At 39.5% G+C, this 20,507-nt stretch overlaps 1 protein-coding gene across 4 annotated transcripts; it reads left to right on the top strand.

Moving 5' to 3' along the window:
• Positions 1 to 208: 208 nt before the first annotated feature.
• On the top strand, positions 209 to 20,213 carry retreg2 (reticulophagy regulator family member 2). 4 transcript variants are annotated; one of them, XM_041264643.1, is made up of 9 exons: positions 209 to 539; positions 1,409 to 1,506; positions 3,931 to 3,961; positions 5,580 to 5,709; positions 6,889 to 6,973; positions 10,601 to 10,738; positions 14,725 to 14,810; positions 18,393 to 18,531; positions 19,380 to 20,213. In XM_041264643.1, exons 1-9 carry the CDS (start codon positions 271 to 273, stop codon positions 19,994 to 19,996), a joined length of 1,593 nt encoding a protein of 530 aa, XP_041120577.1. In that variant the 5' UTR covers positions 209 to 270; the 3' UTR covers positions 19,997 to 20,213. The 4 variants fall into 4 exon arrangements, with proteins under 4 accessions (XP_041120577.1, XP_041120578.1, XP_041120579.1 ...); XM_041264644.1 differs by having other exon boundaries at positions 211 to 539; positions 18,393 to 18,528; XM_041264645.1 differs by having other exon boundaries at positions 214 to 443.
• The last annotated feature ends 294 nt before the right edge of the window (positions 20,214 to 20,507 follow it).

Raw genomic sequence — 20,507 nt, forward strand, 5'->3', positions numbered from 1 at the left:
AAATTAATACGTACCGGATTTAAAAGAATGTGCTGCACAGTCCACGTGTCTATGTCGCCTCACATATGTACATAAGACTGTAAACCTGCGAGTTGTAATATATTCTAGGTGAAATAATAATCATTGAGTAATATAATAATAAAAATACATTTAAACTCCCACCAATAGGTGGCACAAAAACGTTCTACGTTGACTTGGAGCGCCATACAAAGAACAAGTGATCGGAGTGATCTGACGTCACAAACCAAAACACCAAAATTTTGCTTGAAAATGACAAGCGGGTGGGAGGTTGGTGTTGCTGCGCAAGTTGTGAACCCTTTGATGTCGACCTCATCAGCTGTGATGGAGGACCTTTTTGCCCGCGGTGAAGATGAACAGCCAGGCGTGGAGGGAAGCCCAGAGCAGCAGCAACTGTCTGAGCGGCTGCAGGGGCTTGTTTTGCGGTATGAATCCGTTGTGCTGTGGGCGCAGAGGCTATTGGTCTGGGAGAGGCCCCTGCACAGCATCCTTACAGCCTGTGCTCTCAACGGCGTGTTCGGGTATATACCATATAATATATTAGTGATTAAAACCATCAGGGATATATGCGTGGGGACTGATGTGTAAATACCAAAAGAGTATTAGTCATGATGAACAATCTTTGTGATAAGTGGCACACCACGCACTGTAACGATTATATATATTGTAATCGATTGCCTGATTAGGTTGCGCAGGGCCACAACCACACAGACACTAACGTGCTTAAAAAAAATGTAAAACATGTAATTCCTGAAAATTGAATCTTTACACCGGAGCTGCCCAGCCTGTCATGTGGATTCTTCAAGAGACACAAAGCCGCAAATACAAATACAAGTGGAATGGAATGTAAAGACCTCAGACTTAAGTAGATTTTGTTTCCGGAAACTAAAAAGCTGACTAAATAGTAGGAAATAAATGAAAATTGCTGAGTCATGATTTCCCAGGGGCGAGGTTAACACAATGTGAAAAAAACCTGTTAAACACGTCGTGTTTAAAAGGGTGCAGTTTAACAGATTCTTTTGCTGGACCTGGGAGTTTTGTAAACCATATCGTCTTCTCACTCCTACAGAAGAAAGCACACCTGTCAGGATATTTCTTTACCCTCACTTCTTTGTATTAGACTTTTAAACTGCATCACCATCCTAACACTGTCTTTGTGATTTTTACCTTTTGAGTTTTCTTTCATTAAGATTGTAAAGCTTTTATTTATTTTCTCAGTTTTTTTTATAATATTATAGCTGGAGTAATCGTTGGCACTTTACTGGCCATTCACTGCAGTTAAATCTGAAACAAAGTAGTATTGGTTGGTCAGGATCAAGGTGTTCATTTTGAGTTTAACCCCACCCCAATTGTCAATTAATTGACTTTTTATTTTATTTTAAATTCTCAGGCTTTTGTCTTCCACATCCCTCCGTCCACTGTTCCTGATGAGCTTGACTCTCCTGGCAGTGGTGCTGCTGGACAAATGGAAGCTGCTGCCTGACGCAGGTAAATACATATTGACAGATTGCTGTCTGACACAGGTAAAAACAAACATACAGATTGGTGTCTGACACAGGTAAATACAAACATACAGACACAGGTAAAAACAAACATACAGATTGGTGTCTGACACAGGTAAATACAAACATACAGACACAGGTAAAAACAAACATACAGATTGGTGTCTGACACAGGTAAATACAAACATACACAGGTAAAAACAAACATACAGATTGGTGTCTGACACAGGTAATTACAAACATACAGACACAGGTAAAAACAAACATACAGATTGGTGTTTGAGACAGATAAATACAAACATACAGATTGGTGTCTGACACAGCTAAATAACATACAGATTGCTGCCTGACGCAGCTAAATACAAACATACAGACACTGCCTGACGCAGCAAACATACAGATTGCTGCCTGAGGCAGATAAAATAACATACAGATTGCTGCCTGACACAGCTAAATAACATACAGATTGCTGCCTGACGCAGCTAAATAACATACAGATTACTGCCTGACGCAGCTAAATGCAAACATACAGATTGCTGCCTGAGGCAGGTCAAATAACATACAGATTGCTGCCTGACGCAGGTAAACAGTGCCAAGAAAAAGTTTGTGAACCCAATGATAATTATGGAAATTCCATAGATTTACCATGATAGCCTTCTTGAATCAAAACCAGTCTTTTCTTAAATATCTAATAGGGTTTATATTAACCAATTCCATGTCTTTTGAAACAAAATGATGTATGAATTAGACAAACAATGAATAAATAAGATTCAGGGTATGTGAAAAAGTAAGCGAACCCCTGATTTTATCAGCTCAATTAAGGGGATAATTAGAATCAGGTGTTTAAATAATTAGGTAGCTCTTCAGGGGGAGTTTGGGAGGCCCCACCCTATATAAAGATCAGAAACTTTGTGCGTTTGGTCTTCATCATACAGGTGTGTGGAAACACGTCATGCCACGATCAAAAGAAATCTCAGAGGACCTCAGAAAAACAGTTATTGATGCTCATCAGTCTAGAAAGGGTTACAAAACCATTTCTAAGGATTTGGGGCTCCACCAATCCACTGATAGTGTACAGATGGAGAAAGTTCAAGACCACAGTCACTGTACCCAGGAGCGGTCATTCTACCAAAATCTCTCCAAGAACAAACCGGAAAATCATCAAGGAAGTCACAAAGAACCCAAGAGTAACATCCAAGGATCTGCAGGCCACTCTTGCCTTGGCTAATGTGAGTGTTCATGACTCAGCTATCAGAAAAAGACTGAACAAGAATGGTGTTCATGGAAGGATAGCCAGAAGGAAACCACTGCTGTCTAATAAGAACATTGCTGCCTGTCTGAAGTTCGCCAAAGAGCTCATAGATGATCCACAAGACTTCTGGAACAGTGTTCTCTGGACAGACGAGTCAAAGGTAGAACATTTTGGCCTCAATGAGAAACGTTATGTTTGGAGAAAACCAAACACTGCGTTCGAACAGAAGAACCTCATCCCAACTGTCAAGCATGGTGGTCGGAATGTGATGGTTTGGGGCTGCTTTGCTGCCTCAGGACCTAGACGGCGTGCCATCATTGACATATCCATGAATTCTGCATTGTATCAGAAGGTTCTAGAGGAGAATGTCAGGCCATCTGTCCGTGAAGTGTTCATGCAGCAAGACAATGATCTTAAACATACAAGCAGATCTTCAAAAGAATGGCTGCAGAAGAAGAAATTCTGCGTAGAGTGGCCTGGTAACCCAATCCGGACCTAAACCCCATCAAAATGTTGTGGCAGGACCTGAAGCAAACTGTCCATGCAAGGAAACCCTCAAATGTCACCAAGTTGAAGCAGTTCTGTATGGAGGAATGGGCCAAAATTCCTCAAAACCTATGTAAGAGACAGACCAACAGTTACAGGAAACACTTAGTTGAAGTCATTGCTGCTCAAGGGGGTGCCACCAGTTACTGAATCTAAAGGTTCACATACTTTTTCACACATGGATTGAATGTTGAATAATTTGTGGATAAATAAATGTTGAAAAGGTATCACAGAGTGTGTTTGTGTAATTTGTTTAATCAGGTTATCTTTATTATTAGGACTTAGAGTAAGATGTAATAACATTTTAGGTTTGAAATATGTGAAAATCCTAAGAGGACCATAAACTTTTTTTCGGCACTGTACATACCGACAGATTTCGGTCTGACCCAGGTAAATACAAACATACAGATTGCTGTCTGACACAGGTAAATATATATTACAGGATTACTTCAGAACCTTAATACCAGTGCTTTTAAGCTTTGAAAATAACCCAATTGTTTCACGTGAGTACTCACAGACCCAAAACTGAATCTATCTTCAGACAATTTCCATGTATCATTTTCTTCTCTCTGTTTTACTCCTCCTTTCTTGCTGCTTGACTGCCACCTGTAGTCCAGCGTGCCGAAGACTCTGGAAGTCACAGGTACGTGGTCATAAATCAAGTTCAAAAAGGCTGTTTGTTCATGATGTCCTGGACTTTGGTGTTGTGCATCTTTCTTTCCATGTCGCATTACACATGTGTTAAACACACAACAATCGGGAGCGCTAATGATCAGTTGTTCAGATCTGCACATTCAGGTTGATTTCTTTTTTGTTACCAGAAGTGGACAGGGCTGGAGCCAGTGTTACAAGGGCAGTGTGGTCAGGGCTGGAGCCAGTGTTACAAGGGCAGTGTGGTCAGGGCTGGAGCCAGTGTTACAAGGGCAGTGTGGTCAGGGCTGGAGCCAGTGTTAGAAGGGCAGTGTGGTCAGGGCTGGAGCCAGTGTTAGAAGGGCAGTGTGGTCAGGGCTGGAGCCAGTGTTTCAAGGGTAGTGTGGACTGGGCCGAAGCCATTGTTACAAGGGAAGTGTGGTTAGGGCTGAAGCCAGTATTACAGGGACTTTGGTCAGGGCTGAAGCCAGCCAGTGTGGTCAGGGCTGAAGCCAGTGTTACAAGGACAGTGGTCAGGGCTGAAGCCAGTGTAACAAGGGAAGTGTGGTCAGGGCTGAAGCCAGTGTTACAAGGACATTGTGGTCAGGGCTGAAGCCAGTTTAACAAGGGAAGTGTGGTCAGGGCTGAAGCCAGTTTAACAAGGGAAGTGTGGTCAGGGCTGAAGCCAGTTACCATTGTGGTCAGGGCTGAAGCCAGTTTAACAAGGGAAGTGTGGTCAGGGCTGAAGCCAGTTTAACAAGGGAAGTGTGGTCAGGGCTGAAGCCAGTGTTACAAGGACATTGTGGTCAGGGCTGAAGCCAGGTAACAGTGTGGTCAGGGCTGAAGCCAGTGTTACAAGGACAGTGTGGTCAGGGCTGAAGCCAGTGTTACAAGGGCATTGTGGTCAGGGCTGAAGCCAGTGTTACAAGGGCATTGTGGTCAGGGCTGAAGCCAGTGTTACAAGGGCAGTGTGGTCAGGGCTGAAGCCAGTGTTACAAGGACATTGTGGTCAGGGCTGAAGCCAGTGTAACAAGGGAAGTGTGGTCAGGGCTGAAGCCAGTGTTACAAGGACATTGTGGTCAGGGCTGAAGCCAGTGTAACAAGGGCAGTGTGGTCAGGGCTGAAGCCAGTGTTACAAGGGCAGTGTGGTCAGGGCTGAAGCCAGTGTAACAAGGGCAGTGTGGTCAGGGCTGAAGCCAGTGTTACCATTGTGGTCAGGGCTGAAGCCAGTGTTACAAGGGCAGTGTGGTCAGGGCTGAAGCCAGTGTAACAAGGGCAGTGTGGTCAGGGCTGAAGCCAGTGTTACAAGGACATTGTGGTCAGGGCTGAAGCCAGTGTTACATGACTTTTTGCATGAAAACTGTTTTAAGCAGCTTAACTGGCACCTCAGAAATTGTAAACAAACTATCCCCATCAAGAATGGCTGTGAAATGTTATCTCAATCAAAATGATTAAAAAGTTGCATACTTCATGGAAGCTGATACACTCACAGGGTTTGTGACCTCAAGAACGAAGTCTTATATATGATACATGAAGATAATATAATGGAAAGAAAGTGACCTACAACAGTCATCATTTAGCAGAATGTGCTGTGAATGCTGATGAGATCACTGCTGTTCTTGTGTTTACAGCGAGGGTGCGGCTGTACACCCCCGACTCCTCAGCGTTCCAGAACTGTGCCATCACCTGGCTGAGAGCTACTTCACCTGGACACTCTATCTGCAAGAAATGCTTCAGTACAAAAGGCAGAGCCCTGGAAAGGTAAAGCACTGCACTTGTGAAAATGAGCATTCACTTGTATATGGTGCATTGTGATCTGTGAGATGAAGTGTAGGCATGTCGAGACGTAGCAATCACACTTGTAAGAATCTCGGAAAACTGGTGTTAGTGTTAGAATACTGTTCTCCTCAGTGTGTTGCTGACAATCAGTACGTTTACATGACAAAGCGTTTTCCAAAAACTGAATCAAACGTCACTTTTCTGTGTTTACATGAGTAGCGATAGAAAATCTAATTAGAATTCAACTGTAAAAGTTTTTGGAAAATACAGGATATTTTTGCATGCAAAATACTGTAGTAGCCTAAATACGATTTGAAGACCAGACATTTCTGCGACAGATAGGAGACCAATCCAGTAACTCAAGTGCTTTATTGAAGTGTCAGGTCTTAAATTCAAAGATTTCTATCCTGTACCTCTGTTCAGATTCCCCACAATGTGCAATCAGCCTTTCCAGCAGCCCATCCTGTTCTATATTACCAGTTTCTTTGGCAAACATTATTGTAAATTCTCACGTCATTTTAAAGTTGGAAAACATTTGCTGCTTCACTATGGGCTATTAACAAATACATACAGACTTTAACAAATGTATTACTTTATCCCTAACTCGACAAATAGATGCATGCAGACTGACTGCAGATTATTATTATTTTCTCTGTTTTCTAAAAACCACGTGCAGGAGAAAAGGGTCAAAGTGTGCACATGCGCAGTATGCTATTTCAATAAGTTTTCCAAAAAGTGTGTTTACATGATATACATTTTATTAGTTTTCTGAATTTATTCAGAAATTTCTAGGTGCTGTTTTCCGAAAACTGACTTTCAGAATATTCCGATACATTTTCTGAAAACTGTATTTACATGACTTTTGATATCGGAGTTAGTTTTCTGAAAAATATCTGAATTCTTATTCTCATGTAAATGCACTGAAGGACATTGGCTTTGACCGAATAAGGAGCTATTCACTGCCACATTTGTTTTTAACCTCTGAACAGTGATGCAGAATTTGTTTCTCATATATGTTGTACTGAATTGGACATTCACCCTAATTATGCCCCGTGGATGCTTTGTTTTTGTTCTGACTAATGTTTTGTTTTTAGTTTTTCACTGTCTGGAGTAGATGTGGTGTTACTATAACTGTCACATTTATGATGTATTCCTTTGCAGTTCTGTGCAGTAGTGTGTGCAGGATGCTTGTTTTTGGCTGTAATTGGGCACTACATACCAGGAATCATGATTTCTTACATTATTTGTGAGTATATTTTTTTGCTATTAGCACCTGTCCCCCTAAATGTTTATTTCTAGAAATATTTTAGAAAATCCATAAATGAACATTGAGCTCTATAGAAAATCACCTGAATATTAGATTATACCCAGATGCTATGTGAAAGATCTAAACCATGTTGACAGAAGGACTTCATCAGAGCATACGCTGTGACTGACCGACAGATGGACACGGTCTGTGCATAACGGTGTGGATTTTGATTGAGGAGCCTAAAATAAGTATGATCCTGTAGTGCACTGTTAAAATACTGCAATACATACAAACAAGCACTAGTCCTAAAGGTCTATGTAAAACCATTAGAAAGACCACAACATTCACAGAGCAAAAAAATAAGTGAAACTAAAGTTATCACAGCCACAATCAGTCAGTATTCCAAAACAAGGACAACAAAACACAAATATATAGTCTAGCGAAGTGCACATTTCTTTTTTTTTTCCAAGTATGAACATGTCCATTATAGTTAATAAAAAAAAGACAGTCCCAAATAATAAACAATATCCGCCTGTGACGAAGTGCCCGCACCTGTGTATATTATCTGTTATGTGTTGCGTGTGGTGTGTTTAAATGTTGGTGTATAGACATTGGTACACGGGATATAAACGGGTCTGTGTAACATGAGTGTTTAAAAATGTATAGGTGTATTTAGGCACGAGGATTGCACAGCACTTCACGTGCAAGTAAAATGTAGTAATATGTGAGCACGGAGAATGCACTTTATTAATTCGCGTGCTGGGATTCAAGTGTATAATTAATTGGTAATTGAAACCCAGCACAACAGTATATATAGATGCACGTTGTCACATACTCGGGGTTGGGTGTTCGGTGAGTGGAGAACGGGAGCGAGAGAAGGAGAAACTTAAATATATCAATTGCTATTACGTGCTGGCGGGACCAGCACGATACTTGTTTATTTAAAACTCACCGTGTTTGTCAGTGTCTGTCCGTGCACTGTTTTGTTAAGTTTAGTCCGTTTTTGTTTGTCTATTTATTTTGGCGTAGAGTGCCGTGTCCTGTGTTTTCGTGTTTGTTTAAACCTTTTATTTTGTAATAAACCGGCGCCAACAGGCATCTTCATCATTACATTTCATCCTGTCTGTTGTGTATTTCATTCCTCTTCCTGGTTCTGACGCTGCCCACTTCGGCCGTCTCTGTGACACCGCCCCACAATAATACAAACACAGTCACCAGTCCTGGGTGTGCGCAGTAGTGCTCCTGGTGGGTTTATATTTGTGACAATGGTGAAGGGCTGTCCCTTGGTGTTAGCCATCTAGTAATGCACAAGACAATTACAAGACAAACAAACAGAACACTCACAGTACTTTTTTATATGTAACAGGCTCTCTCATAGTCCTTCTTAGTTTGTTTACACAAATCAAAGCAAAGGAACAGATTACGATTCTCTGTCCCCTTTTAAGCTGTCACATATGACCCCTTGGTAAACGAGTGCAACCGCCTCTCCAGTCTTTGGCTGCCACGTCTTCCCTTGAACCCTGGGAAAGAACTGTCAGGCCAGCCTGTCCAAGGAACTCTGTTTTCACTGTTTAGCACCCTCATAGGTCGGTTGAGAGATTTACAACCAAGAATCTTGTATTTCTGTCACAATAGTATATAAAGTTGACACTGCATTTTATTATTATTTTTTAAACTTTTTTTCATTCCTTGCCATTGCCGTTTCTTCACAGTAAACAGAGGCCATCGACACGTTTTCATAAAGCAATAACATGAAGTTTACTTGTGCCTTTTTGTAGCTGAACAAGCAAATGAAAACTGAAATTTAACTTTGAACACTTCAAATAAAACAAACGTGGAAATGCGTTGTAAAATGAAGGGGAAAAAAACTCACCATTTTGGTTCTTGTTTATTACATTCCACATAATGGAAAGTCTTATGTATATTTTTTAAATATACATAAAACATAACAATTAAAAAATTAATTAACTACAGTTATGGCCAAAACATATAACTATATTTAATCACATTAGTAATAATAACATTTGCCTAGCAGAATAAGATTGTAGTGGTGCACTGGCATTCAAATTAGCATTGGTAGATTTTACAAATGCAATGTTTTACAATTCTGTACTAGGCTTGGAGCATTTTTATACAAATGTAACGGGGTATTTTTAGAAACATATGGTGTTCACCAAAATGTTGTAATTTTAAAACGTACCCACATAAAAACCGCACATAGAAATAGTTTGGAAGCTGTGACAAGCGCTTGGAAACAGTGACAGACAACACTGATTGGCTGATAAACTAGCTTTTTTGTTTCTTTGACTAAGGCCACAATGTGAAAGTACTACCATCACATACCACAAAACAAACAGGAAAGTAACAATTTAAAAAAAAAAAAAGAGGATTTTCACAAAAATGTTAAGTCATCCCAAGTAATCGGATAATATCTAATATTTTTTTAATAGTTTGCCGGCCCCTTCCTTTTTGAGCATTCATATTACTACACCATGTACAAAATATGTGTGTGTTTCCATATATAATTAGAATGACATATTTTCGGGCCTGCAACATAGGGAGTACAAGCAAGGTCCTAATAGTTGTTCTGTGACCTTTCACGTAGGAATAACAGAATAACGCTTTGCTTTGAACTTGCGACTAAACTATGAAATCCTTTTGTAAAAATAATAATAATAATAATAATAATAATAATAATAAGGTAAGATTATTATTACTATTATTATTCCATTCTTCAGTAGCCACTGTTTGTCTACCCATGGTCATTGTCACTGTCTTCTGCCATTTTAACAGAAGCTATGACAGTGAGTTATTGGAAATACTGCACTTGCATTTTGCATCTGTGCCGTCTTTTGCCGTTATATTTGGTGCTAATTTAGATTTGTTTCCCGAGCTAACCGACGGCTTTAGGAATCTCCATGGTTGATCTAAAGCTCAAACTTAGACTCCGCCACACATCTCACTATACAGATAGGGTGTATGCGCTCTAATGACATGTACAGTGATAGTAGGGAGCAAATGTTTGAGTTTTTGTTTTTTTGCAAAAAAATGTTAATTTTTTAAATAACGAGAGAGGACATTCTGTGATTTTTTTTTTTTTTTTAATTCTCGGAATCCTAACATTTCAAGAAAGTTGGACACTGTTTAAGCGAGGCTTTTTTTCTGTCCCATGAGATTCTGACTCGCTCTAAAGCAGAACAACGCTTTTTTGACCCAGGTGGCCTAACATAGAGATCACCTAAGGGTGAACATGCATATTCTGGTTTGTTTCTTTTTTTCTGTCCTAAAACTTTTAGATAGAGGCTCAAGAGCTGCCGTGTTGATCCTGTGTGTTTTGTTGTTTTGTTTTATCTATCTATAATCACATGTATCACACAGAGCTCTTTTTCATTTGCCATTCTTGAAACTGTCTCACAAATTCTGGTGAGGCAGTAAATAAGTGCAAGGTATTTTTGTCATTTTGTAGCAAATACAAACATCTCATTTTTGTATCCAAATACATGTCAAAAAATATTTGTTCGAATATTCAGATATTTGTCCCAGCACTAGTACAAATTGAAATAAATAAATGGAAAGTGGAAGTGTTCTGGAGTGCCTGTCCATCAGTGTGTCTTCTCTCCACAGTACTGAGTGTCCTGCTGTGGCCTCTGGTGGTGTACCATGAACTGATCCAGAAAATGTACACAGGACTGGAACCCATATTGATGAAACTGGACTACAGCATGAAGGGAGGAACACATCATCGCAAACACCAGAAGAAAAGTAAGCAGGCTTCATGCTCCAGTAAAACATCCTCTTCTGCAATGCCCCAGCTGTCTAACTAAACTGCAGTTCTGCAGAGTGGGGCGCTAACACTGAATTTCATATTCTGAATGTTTATGGACATTCGCACCAAATTAACTTCTACAATTTCTAAACAGTAGATGTTTTTTTGTGTCTTTTTTTTTTTTCAATTTAGGAAAACTTAGCACTTTTGTTTTTCATTGGTTTGTCTTCGTAAATGACAGTATTTTCATTTTGAATTTGAAAAACAACACACTATTTAAAATACATACAAAAGAATAATAATAATAAATGATTCTAAAAATTAAATTAACTCTTAAAATTGAAAATGTATGAAAATTAAAATGGTTTAAACATTTAATCCATTGAGAGGATTAATTGCAGCTGACAAATGAGCTACGTCGAAATACACAGTGAATCAAAAATACCGTATTTTCAGTATAAAACAGACTGAATTCTGATAAAAACCAGTTAAAAGCAAATGTGAAGGGAAAGTGCTTTATGTTGGCGCTGGATTGCGCCGTCCTCTTCACGTTGTGATTTTGAAGGGAGTTTGAATTCCGTTTGCGCTGACCAATGAAGAGTCTGACAGAAACGAATGTCCGACAGCAACGGCCTGCCTTGGCCCTGGCTCTGGCCCCACTCCCCCCTGTAGCTTCAGAATGAATCCCAGCACTCATGTATATGTATCGGGCAATGTCCGAAGTCGGCCAATGACGTCAATGGCTGGGCATTGTTGTCAGTGCCCAAGAGCAGCGGCCAATGACAGCATTGACCGGTCAATATTGCCAGTCAGTATTGTTATAAAGACCTAAGTAACAACATTGGCTGGGCAAGGACAACATTGCCCAGTAGTAATTGGTCAATGTTGAAAAAATCATATTAATATGACTAAAATAAAATTAAAATAAATAAATAAATAAAAAGTATTACTTTATTCAGCCAAATAATGTTCTGACGAAATCATTCATTTTACATAATAAAAGTGAGATTTGGCAAAGTACAGTGTGTAGGACTGTTTTATACTTTAGACAACATGACTCAAATGACTCCTTTCACATTTGCTTTTGTAACTGGGTGAAATGTTCCTAACAGAAAAAAGAATACAGATGGATGCAGTAAATAATGTATTTACGTTAAAATAGTCTAGTCTAAAAAGCACACCACACTAGATACTAACCTTATTTTTTAATTCACACCATGTCCCTTTAGGGTTTCTGTGGTTTTAGAGTTTACTTTGGTAAAATGTTCCCAAAACAAGACCTTTTAATTGTTTTTATTTTAATCTTTCAAATCAATCTGGAATGTTTGAAAAGGTTAATATTGGCTTACTTATTAGTATTAACCACAGTGGATTCAGTATACATAATAATACCATGACCATCGACAATACTGCATTGTATGCTATCTCTTTTTTTGTAAAATGCCTCTGCTTTGTAGTCTGTTGTATTAATTCAGTTGAATAATTCAATATAGTTTTAATACATGCAATGGTGAATCTCAACCACCTCCGTTTCCCATAGCTACACTATTGGTATCACCCTGCACATTTAAGAAAGAATGTTTTGTGTCTGTCAAGAGCTTGAGTAAGTAGAGCTGTTAAAAGAAAGAATGATTTATTTTAATATGTATTTATTTCTAGTGACACGTTGGGTCGGTTGAGACCATTTTTATTATTGCAATACAAGGTCGATTATACGATTAGTCATGTTCTAATGGATTATTCAGATTAAGGGTTATACATGCCCCAAGTGCTAATCCAATACATTATTCGAAAGGCTAATGTCTTTAGATTTCCACAATGTGAATATTCGTTGTATATGACCACTTTACGTAAGATCATGATATCTAACGGAGAGTAACCTGTAGTTTGACAAATTTGCTGACAGGACTTCATCAGAAAAAGCCCATTGTAGGTACAGTAAACATGTTGTGTTTTGTGTTTGTTTTTTTTTTTATATCTATTTTGTGACAAAAGTCTGTTAATTCCAAAGATTGCCTTGTTTTAGCTGGTTGGCTATTACTAACACTGTGACTAAAGCTCCATACAGTTCGCAAAGCTACATTATTTATTGTAATTAAAAAAAAAAGAAATAGTCAATTCTCGTTAATACAACTTTTAAGGGACCAGCAAAACACTCAGTAAGCCATATTATAAGCCAAATGCATACTGTCAGTTTTTACTGAAGTTACAGTAACACTGAAATCACATTTCAATTACAAAACAATTAAATACTATACATTTGAAAGTACTTTATTATTTTTTTTTATTTTATTTGTTTGTTTGTATATTTATTTAATTTTTAACATTGCAAATGAACTGCACTTGAATCCTACATGTCCCGTTCTGATCAAGGGCATTTTTAAAGGCATCCTCAACATCAGGGTATTGACGACTTGCGTCTACAGTTTGCTGTTCAGTCGCCTGTATTATTGTATCCTGTTTGTTCAGAATGGTTGAGGGCTCCAAAATAATTCTCACTAGCAAACAATTTGTGTTAAGTAAATTTGTACTGTAAGTAATTTACAATAAGCGACTGCTAAATTTTGCCGGGATCTTATAGAAAATTCATACTATCAGGAAATGTTTAGTAAATTAACGATAATAATAATAATAATAAAATAATAATAATAATAATAATAATAATAATAAATAATAATAATAATAATAATAATAATAATAAACAACTTTATTTTGTATAGCGCCCTTAAAAGCAGTCATCTCAGAGCGCTTCACAATTAATAGTACAACAATAAATAAACAGATTATGCATAAAAGTAACACAAGGAGATAAAACAAAAATCATAAAAACACCTTTCTAAAAAAGTCTTTAAATTAACTGTAAAAACACTCAAAGAAGCTGAGTCCCTGATCTCTAGTGGAATAGAGTTTCATAATTTGGGGGCATAGCAACAGAAGGCCCTGTCGCCCATAGAGCGCAGGCGAGCAGGAGGGACACAGCAGTCTGAGATCAGCAGAGCGGAGGTTGCGAGTGGGAGTGTAAAAAGGTAAAAGATCTGACAGATAAGTCGGAGCTAGCCCATGAAGAGCCTTATATGTCAGCAATAAAATTTTAAAAACAATTCTAAACCTTATAGGCAGCCAGTGCAAGGCCTCCAAGACAGGAGTGATGTGGTCTCTTGAGCGGGACCGAGACTTCTGAAGAATTCTGAGAATTCTGGCAGCAGAATTTTGAGCGAATTGAATTTTAGAATTGACTGTATATATAAATTAAAACATTGTATTCTCTTTCTCTCTGCTTCTCCTTCACTGCTTGACATTTATGTTCCCTTTTTGTAATGGGATCGTCTGGGCCTGTGTTTCAAATAACCGTTCCCTTGCCTGGTCAGTTTGAGAAGCAGTCGCACCCCTACACCGACTTTAAAATCGCTCGAAGCGGGCATATAAATTAGGCCACATCTCGAAAGTTATGCAGATAAAGAAGGATAGGGAAAATCGCATTACAGAGAACCGGCAGTTTTTACCCTAGCATTAGAGGTTTGCCCCATCATCAAAAAGGGGCCCTAAGATCTCAGTTTGCTTGCCTTGCCTTCCAGGAAGTCTGTTACTGTTTTACATCCTGGGTGATTTCACCTCAGTAGTGTCTTCTGGGTCAAAGCATGTTACTGATTTGCTTTTATAGAAATAGTTCATTTCCAGATGATTACACCACACACAGCAAAATCTGTATCTATTTGCATCAACATTGATTGTAATCTCTGGGCATAGCAATGAAAGACATTATTCCTGTGAGATAGTGGTGCCCTAGTCACAAGAAGGCTGATATGATACTAAATAGTGTTGCATGCATTAACATTTTTTGGCATCTAAACTGTTGGTAACATAATATTGTATTTGAAAATCTTAAGACTTACTTGAGCTAGAGTCTTCTGAGGCCACAATTATTATTGAAAGAATACAAGCAATGCATGTTTGCTAACTATAGCTGCATTTGTATCCATAGAAGTGAAGAAAGAGCCAGAAGGAGATGATGCGGTGGCTGAAACAGACAGTGAGAGTGAGGAGGAGCTCTCCTGCTTCTCCCCAATGGTATTTCTGGGAACTCTGTTTAATGTAACTCTAATTCAGTTGGTATGAACTCATTTTGGTTTCTCTGAAATCAGCTCTGGTGGTCCTTAGCCTCTCGGAGAAGCCAAGAAAGAAGATAAGGAGCTATGATCTCCCATAGAATAAAATGATATGCTGAAAAATGCAGAGGTGGTTTTAGTAAAAATGAGTTCTGTCAAAGTTGTAATTGTTAGTCTAGACATATGTAACAGTAGATGCTAGGTAAAATGTCTTAGTAAGTGATGGTCTTCTGGTGAGCACTTGCTGTCAATCAGGTTTTTGGTAGGTGTTCACTAGATACTTTGGCTGATGTAGCCTGGGGTACATTTGATGCAGCTGAAAACAAGTATAAAGAATCTTTATTATATATTTATTTGTAATCTGACTTCAGTATTTCCACCTGCTTCATGTCCTAAAAAAAAAAGGCTTTATAAAACTAAAAATCCTTGGCTGTCTGTTTGAAGACAAAGAGCATATAATGCTTAGTCTCTACTTCAAAGCTCTCACAAGAGCACCATTGAACACTGTCTGGTAAGAGAGGTGATACAGATTCTTATCATAGCAGATGTTGGGTTAAGAGGTCCTGCTGTGGTAGACCAGAGCCTTCCAGTTAACAGTAAAGGTCTCAACTGCCAACAGTGTAATCACTCTGCTGCACATCAAAGGGAACAGCATCCCTCCCCTCAACTGCTGCTAGCTATTCGGGACAGTGTAATCACTGCTGCACATCAGAGGGAACAGCATTAGAATAACTGACATCAACAGCTAGTGAATGAGGCACTTGCAAAGGATCGAAGGAAACACAGGAGCCGGCAGCCAGGTAATCCAGCCACGAATTCACTCGGGTAGTTTCGTGTGAAACAGGATCGATGTCCTTAGCTATCCCTCAAATACTGTTCATAGCACAAAGTCAGGAAGCAAGCAATTTGTAGATCTCTGTGTAGAGTGTGGCTCCTCTCCTCTCCCTTGGGATCCCCTAGCACGACTCGCTCCCTAACACTCACGCCTCCCCTCTATACTCAGGACTCCACCCCTTGAATCAGTCCTGCACCTATCCCTAAGGAACAGGTGGAGCTAACCCAACAATGCCTCAAGGAAATAGTGTCTGCATCACATGTGCGGTTTTCCTCTGCAAGACGGCTGCTGCAGTGGGATACCAGACTTAAAGTCCACGCCATCTTGGTAAGGAACGGTAGTTAATGAACATAGCGTCACTACCTGTCAGTCGGACTCCACCAATAAATGAGGGAGAATAGTTTACCCTGCCACAGATCGTAACAGAAATTCAAAAAATTCTATAAAATACCAAAATGTCAACTCTTAAACTTGCATTTCAAATTAACCTATCATAGCGGCATGTAAAGAAGACTGCTGGGATGGGTTGCACAAGCTATGCATAAGTTTGTCTGTAAGTTAACACCTAAAGCCTTCACTAAGTGCTGAGTAGTTAGTTGATAACTAAGCACTGTCTTATTTTCATTTGCACCATACATACTTAAGGCAGAAATTAACTAGTTTGTTACTAAGAGTGGAGACTTCCAAGTCGATCACCTTCGTGAAAGTGTACCATCCAAACACAAAGCATCTGGAAACTGTCCATATCTGGGGTTGCTTTTCTGCCAAAGGCACAGGATCCATGCACATTTTACCCAAGGGAACAACTATGAACAAGGACTGGTATCTGAAAAGTCTGCTTCCTCCCTATGGCTCAAAACCATTTTCCCAAAGGTGATTTCTACTCCAAGATAACGGAGCCCCTGGCCATCGAACCAAACAAGTGAAGAAATGGGGTAGAAGACAACAGTATCACACCACTGCAATTTTGGCCTGGAAATTCACCGGATAAAAATCCTGTTGAGAATGTTTGGGGTCTGATAGGACAGAAAATCAAGAAAAGTCAATCGTGCAACCGAAACGAACTGGAATCAAGTGTAAAGGCTGCATGGATGAATCTAAAGGATAACAGGACCCTTCAGCACCTCATTGAGTCCATGCCTGAGAGGATTAACTTTTAGGACCAAGCATTTTTCAATGGGATGCTCCCCCAGGACCAGGCGTTTTTCAGTGGGATGCTCCCCCAGGACCAGGCGTTTTTTGGCAGTATTTGACTCTATTCTTATAAAATCGAAACTTGGCTAAACATCACATTGGAATAAGAATGTCTCCAGAAATAGAAATAGTCAATTGATTTGCATTAAAAGAAAACAGCTTTGGGGGCCATTAGATTCAAGAGCAGTGTGTGTGTCCTGCTGCCCACCTGATGATTGCTTTCAGTGTTTATTTCAGACACTTCCTGAAGTCATTTTTAATTTAGGGTTAGTTATTTGTCAATTGTCATACTTGCAGTAGTGGCCCAAGCGAAGAAAACATATTTTCGAATACTTGATTGTAAAATTAAAAAAGAAAAATGACAGGACTTGATGCCAGACTGCACAGACGGGTTTGCATTGGTTTTAGATTATGCCAGATTCCAGAATCGACAGGCTTGGATTGTAGAGGGGATCACACCATTATGTGGCCAAAAGTTGCATCACCTACAATTTTAAGATTGAGACTTTAATTTAAAAATAAATAAATAAAAAACTACGTGAACTTAATTTAGAGCTTAGATTTCTAGCCATCACCGACTCTGAGATCTCAGATGAGGAGGCCTCAATTCTGGAAAGCGGAGGATTCTCAGTTTCCAGGGCAACAACGCCTCAACTAACCGATGTCTCTGAAGGTAGTCAGTAAACTGCATAATAATGCATGTTGTTTGTGCTTCTGTTGAGCATGAGAACTGGTTTTTCTGGTAAATCAAATTCTGTCTTGTACAAACTGACCTCGCTCTGTTGCTGTGCCTAGTAATTATTCTGCTGTTGCTCAATCTGCATTATTATTTTCCAAAGAAAATAGAAAGCAAAAAAATGAAACACAAAATAAATGAAAATGTTTTGTACGTTTGTAGTCATTTTGAGAAAACTATAGACTGTTACAATATTTAAAGTAATTAATTACTCCAAAAGGATATCGCAGAAGTCTACCGGAAGCCAGAATAGTAGTACAGTATTTCATGTACAAAGCATTATCTAATTCAATATCTTAACGTAACATTATTCAGCGGGTTTCATTCAACTTTATGAAGCAAAATGTGTTCATTCTAAAGGGTGATGGAACAGTTTTGACCAGAGCTGTATAGTCTATGTTTCTGTATGGCGTACCTTGGTATACTGTGTTAAAAAGCCCACCCCAGGCATCGTGTATTAGAGAAGCTGCAAATTCCCTTAGAATTTTTGTTTTAATATCAAGCAATTGGGCAGCATTGTGAATTTCTGTTTTAATAGCAGCATTTCTCTCACAGTAGCTAAAGCAGCACACCGAATTTCATCTTCCCCCAGTTCTGAATGGTATGCATTTACCATCATTGCACCTTATAAACCATGAACTGCTATTGCTTTTTAAACAACCAGCTGGAGGGAGAGAATCACTTTCCTGAGGAGCAAAGTGCTTGCCTCACAATCTTCTGTAATGTAAGCATGTTTTCCTGCCGGTGGTTGTTTAATTTAGACTCTCTTTTCTCGTCAGGTGGATGTGAAAACCACAGCTTTAGCTCTAGCCATCACCGACTCTGAGCTCTCAGATGAGGAGGCCTCAATTCTGGAAAGTGGAGGATTCTCAGTTTCCAGGGCAACAACGCCTCAACTAACCGATGTCTCTGAAGGTAGTCAGTAAACTGCATAATAATGCATGTTGTTTGTGCTTCTGTTGAGCATGAGAACTGGTTTTTCTGGTTTTAGAATTAAATAGTTCTCTATTCAAAATAAAAGTTTAAAAGGGAGGCATAGATTTCAGCTGAACACAGGTTTCAAATGACCTAACATAAAAAATGTTAATGTTTTTAGTCCCTGGGTACAGTAGAGTGTAACAGTGAACCTATCCACCTCAATCCAGTGTCCCTAGTGGATATAATAAACATAGCAATAAAAATGACCACATAGGGCAGATTGTTTCAGGCCACATGTTAAAGATTGCACTCTGGTGTACCAGATGGATTTACCAGTTGGACATGATACTAAGAACTATATTGAGCGATATGTGCACACTGTGATATTTCATCTGAATCTAGACTACAAGAATAACCCTTTCGTTATTAATCTGCTCACTGTGATATTTCATTTGAATATAGACTACAAGAATAACCCTTTCGTTATTAATGTGCTCACTGTGATATTTCATCTGAATCTAGACTACAAGAATAACCCTTTCGTTATCAATGTGCTCACTGTGATATTTCATTTGAACCTAGATCACAAGAATAACCCTTTCGTTATTAACATGCTTACTATGATATTTCATGCGATATGTGCTTACTGTGATATTTTCACACCAAGTTGCTGTAAGTAACCCAAAGAAGCACCTCACTTAATGTTGGCACGAGCGTTCCTTTATGAATGCAGCGTCTGTAACATGCAGTCTAAAAAACTAAATTATTTTAATGCAAATACAAAAAAAAAAAATCTGGTTTACTTATTGATTTAAATAAAATCCAGTCTTTCCTCTGCCTGCTCCTAGATCAGCAGAGTGTAACCAGCGAACCTGAGGAGACTTTTTCCAAAGAGCTGCCGGAATTCCCCTCTCTAGAGGAGTTCACATGGAGTGAGCAGGGTCTCGAGGGGGGCTTGGAAGAGATGGATACCGAGCAAACCCCTGCCAGCTTCCTCATTCAGAGACTGGCATCCCCTTTGCACTTTGTCAACACGCACTTCAATGGACATGGAAGGCCCACAGGGGGCGCCATCAAACAAGAAGGGCCTGAAGGACTGGGCCTTGCGCTGGAGGGTCTGAGTGAGGAGATTGTCTCCACTGCTTTCGCCACTGTGGTCCAGAACACACTCTCTGCCCTGCTGCGTTCCAACGAGGCCAGCGAAGCCCCTTCCATCGCCGAGCTGGTGCCGCGAGAGCCTCAGGAATGTATGGAGGGGCACCTGGCTGAGACAGAACTGAAAGAGCAGCCTGAAGCAGGCCTGGAGGATGAGGACTTCGAGCTACTGGATCAGAGGGAGCTGGAGCAAGCAGATGCAGTGCTGGGTTTCAGCACGCAGCACAGGCCAGACGAGCAGACAGCTCCCACTGCACAGGCTTCACATACAGCCTCCCTCAAGCCAAGCCCTAAGCACAGCCAGTCCTAGCTTTAAAAAAAAAAAAACGTAACACACTTTTCAGTAAACAGACATTCATTTGTTTTGTAACTGACAGCCCTGTATTTGTTAATATATGAAAGCTGCATTCCCCTCCTGCAAGTCAGTTTCACCCGTGATGGGAAAGATAGTAAAACTGAGACAGACTGCACACAAGGTACAGTGGCAGATCTAAACATTATAAAGGATTTTTTTCCTGACCTTTTTACACTGTTTTATTGTGTTTTAATAGGGTCGGTAAATCACATCTAGGAGAAAACACAAGAAGGACTGAGTTCAGCCAGTGGTATTTAGATCTGCAGCTGTTTCATCATCCAAACAGGCCCCATTGAAATTCCCTGAAATTCCCGGAATTGGAGGCAGTAATCAAGAATAGTCAGGACTAGAAATACAAAAAAAAATTCAGTTACATTGAAAAAAACTTCTAGCACTGTTGCGTGTTTAGTAGTTATGGAGGAATAGACTAGAACAATTTGAATACCTTGCAGAAATGTGACATAGA

This window comes from Polyodon spathula, chromosome 11 (assembly GCF_017654505.1).
Source record: "Polyodon spathula isolate WHYD16114869_AA chromosome 11, ASM1765450v1, whole genome shotgun sequence".
Classification (NCBI taxonomy): Eukaryota; Metazoa; Chordata; class Actinopteri; order Acipenseriformes; family Polyodontidae; genus Polyodon; species Polyodon spathula.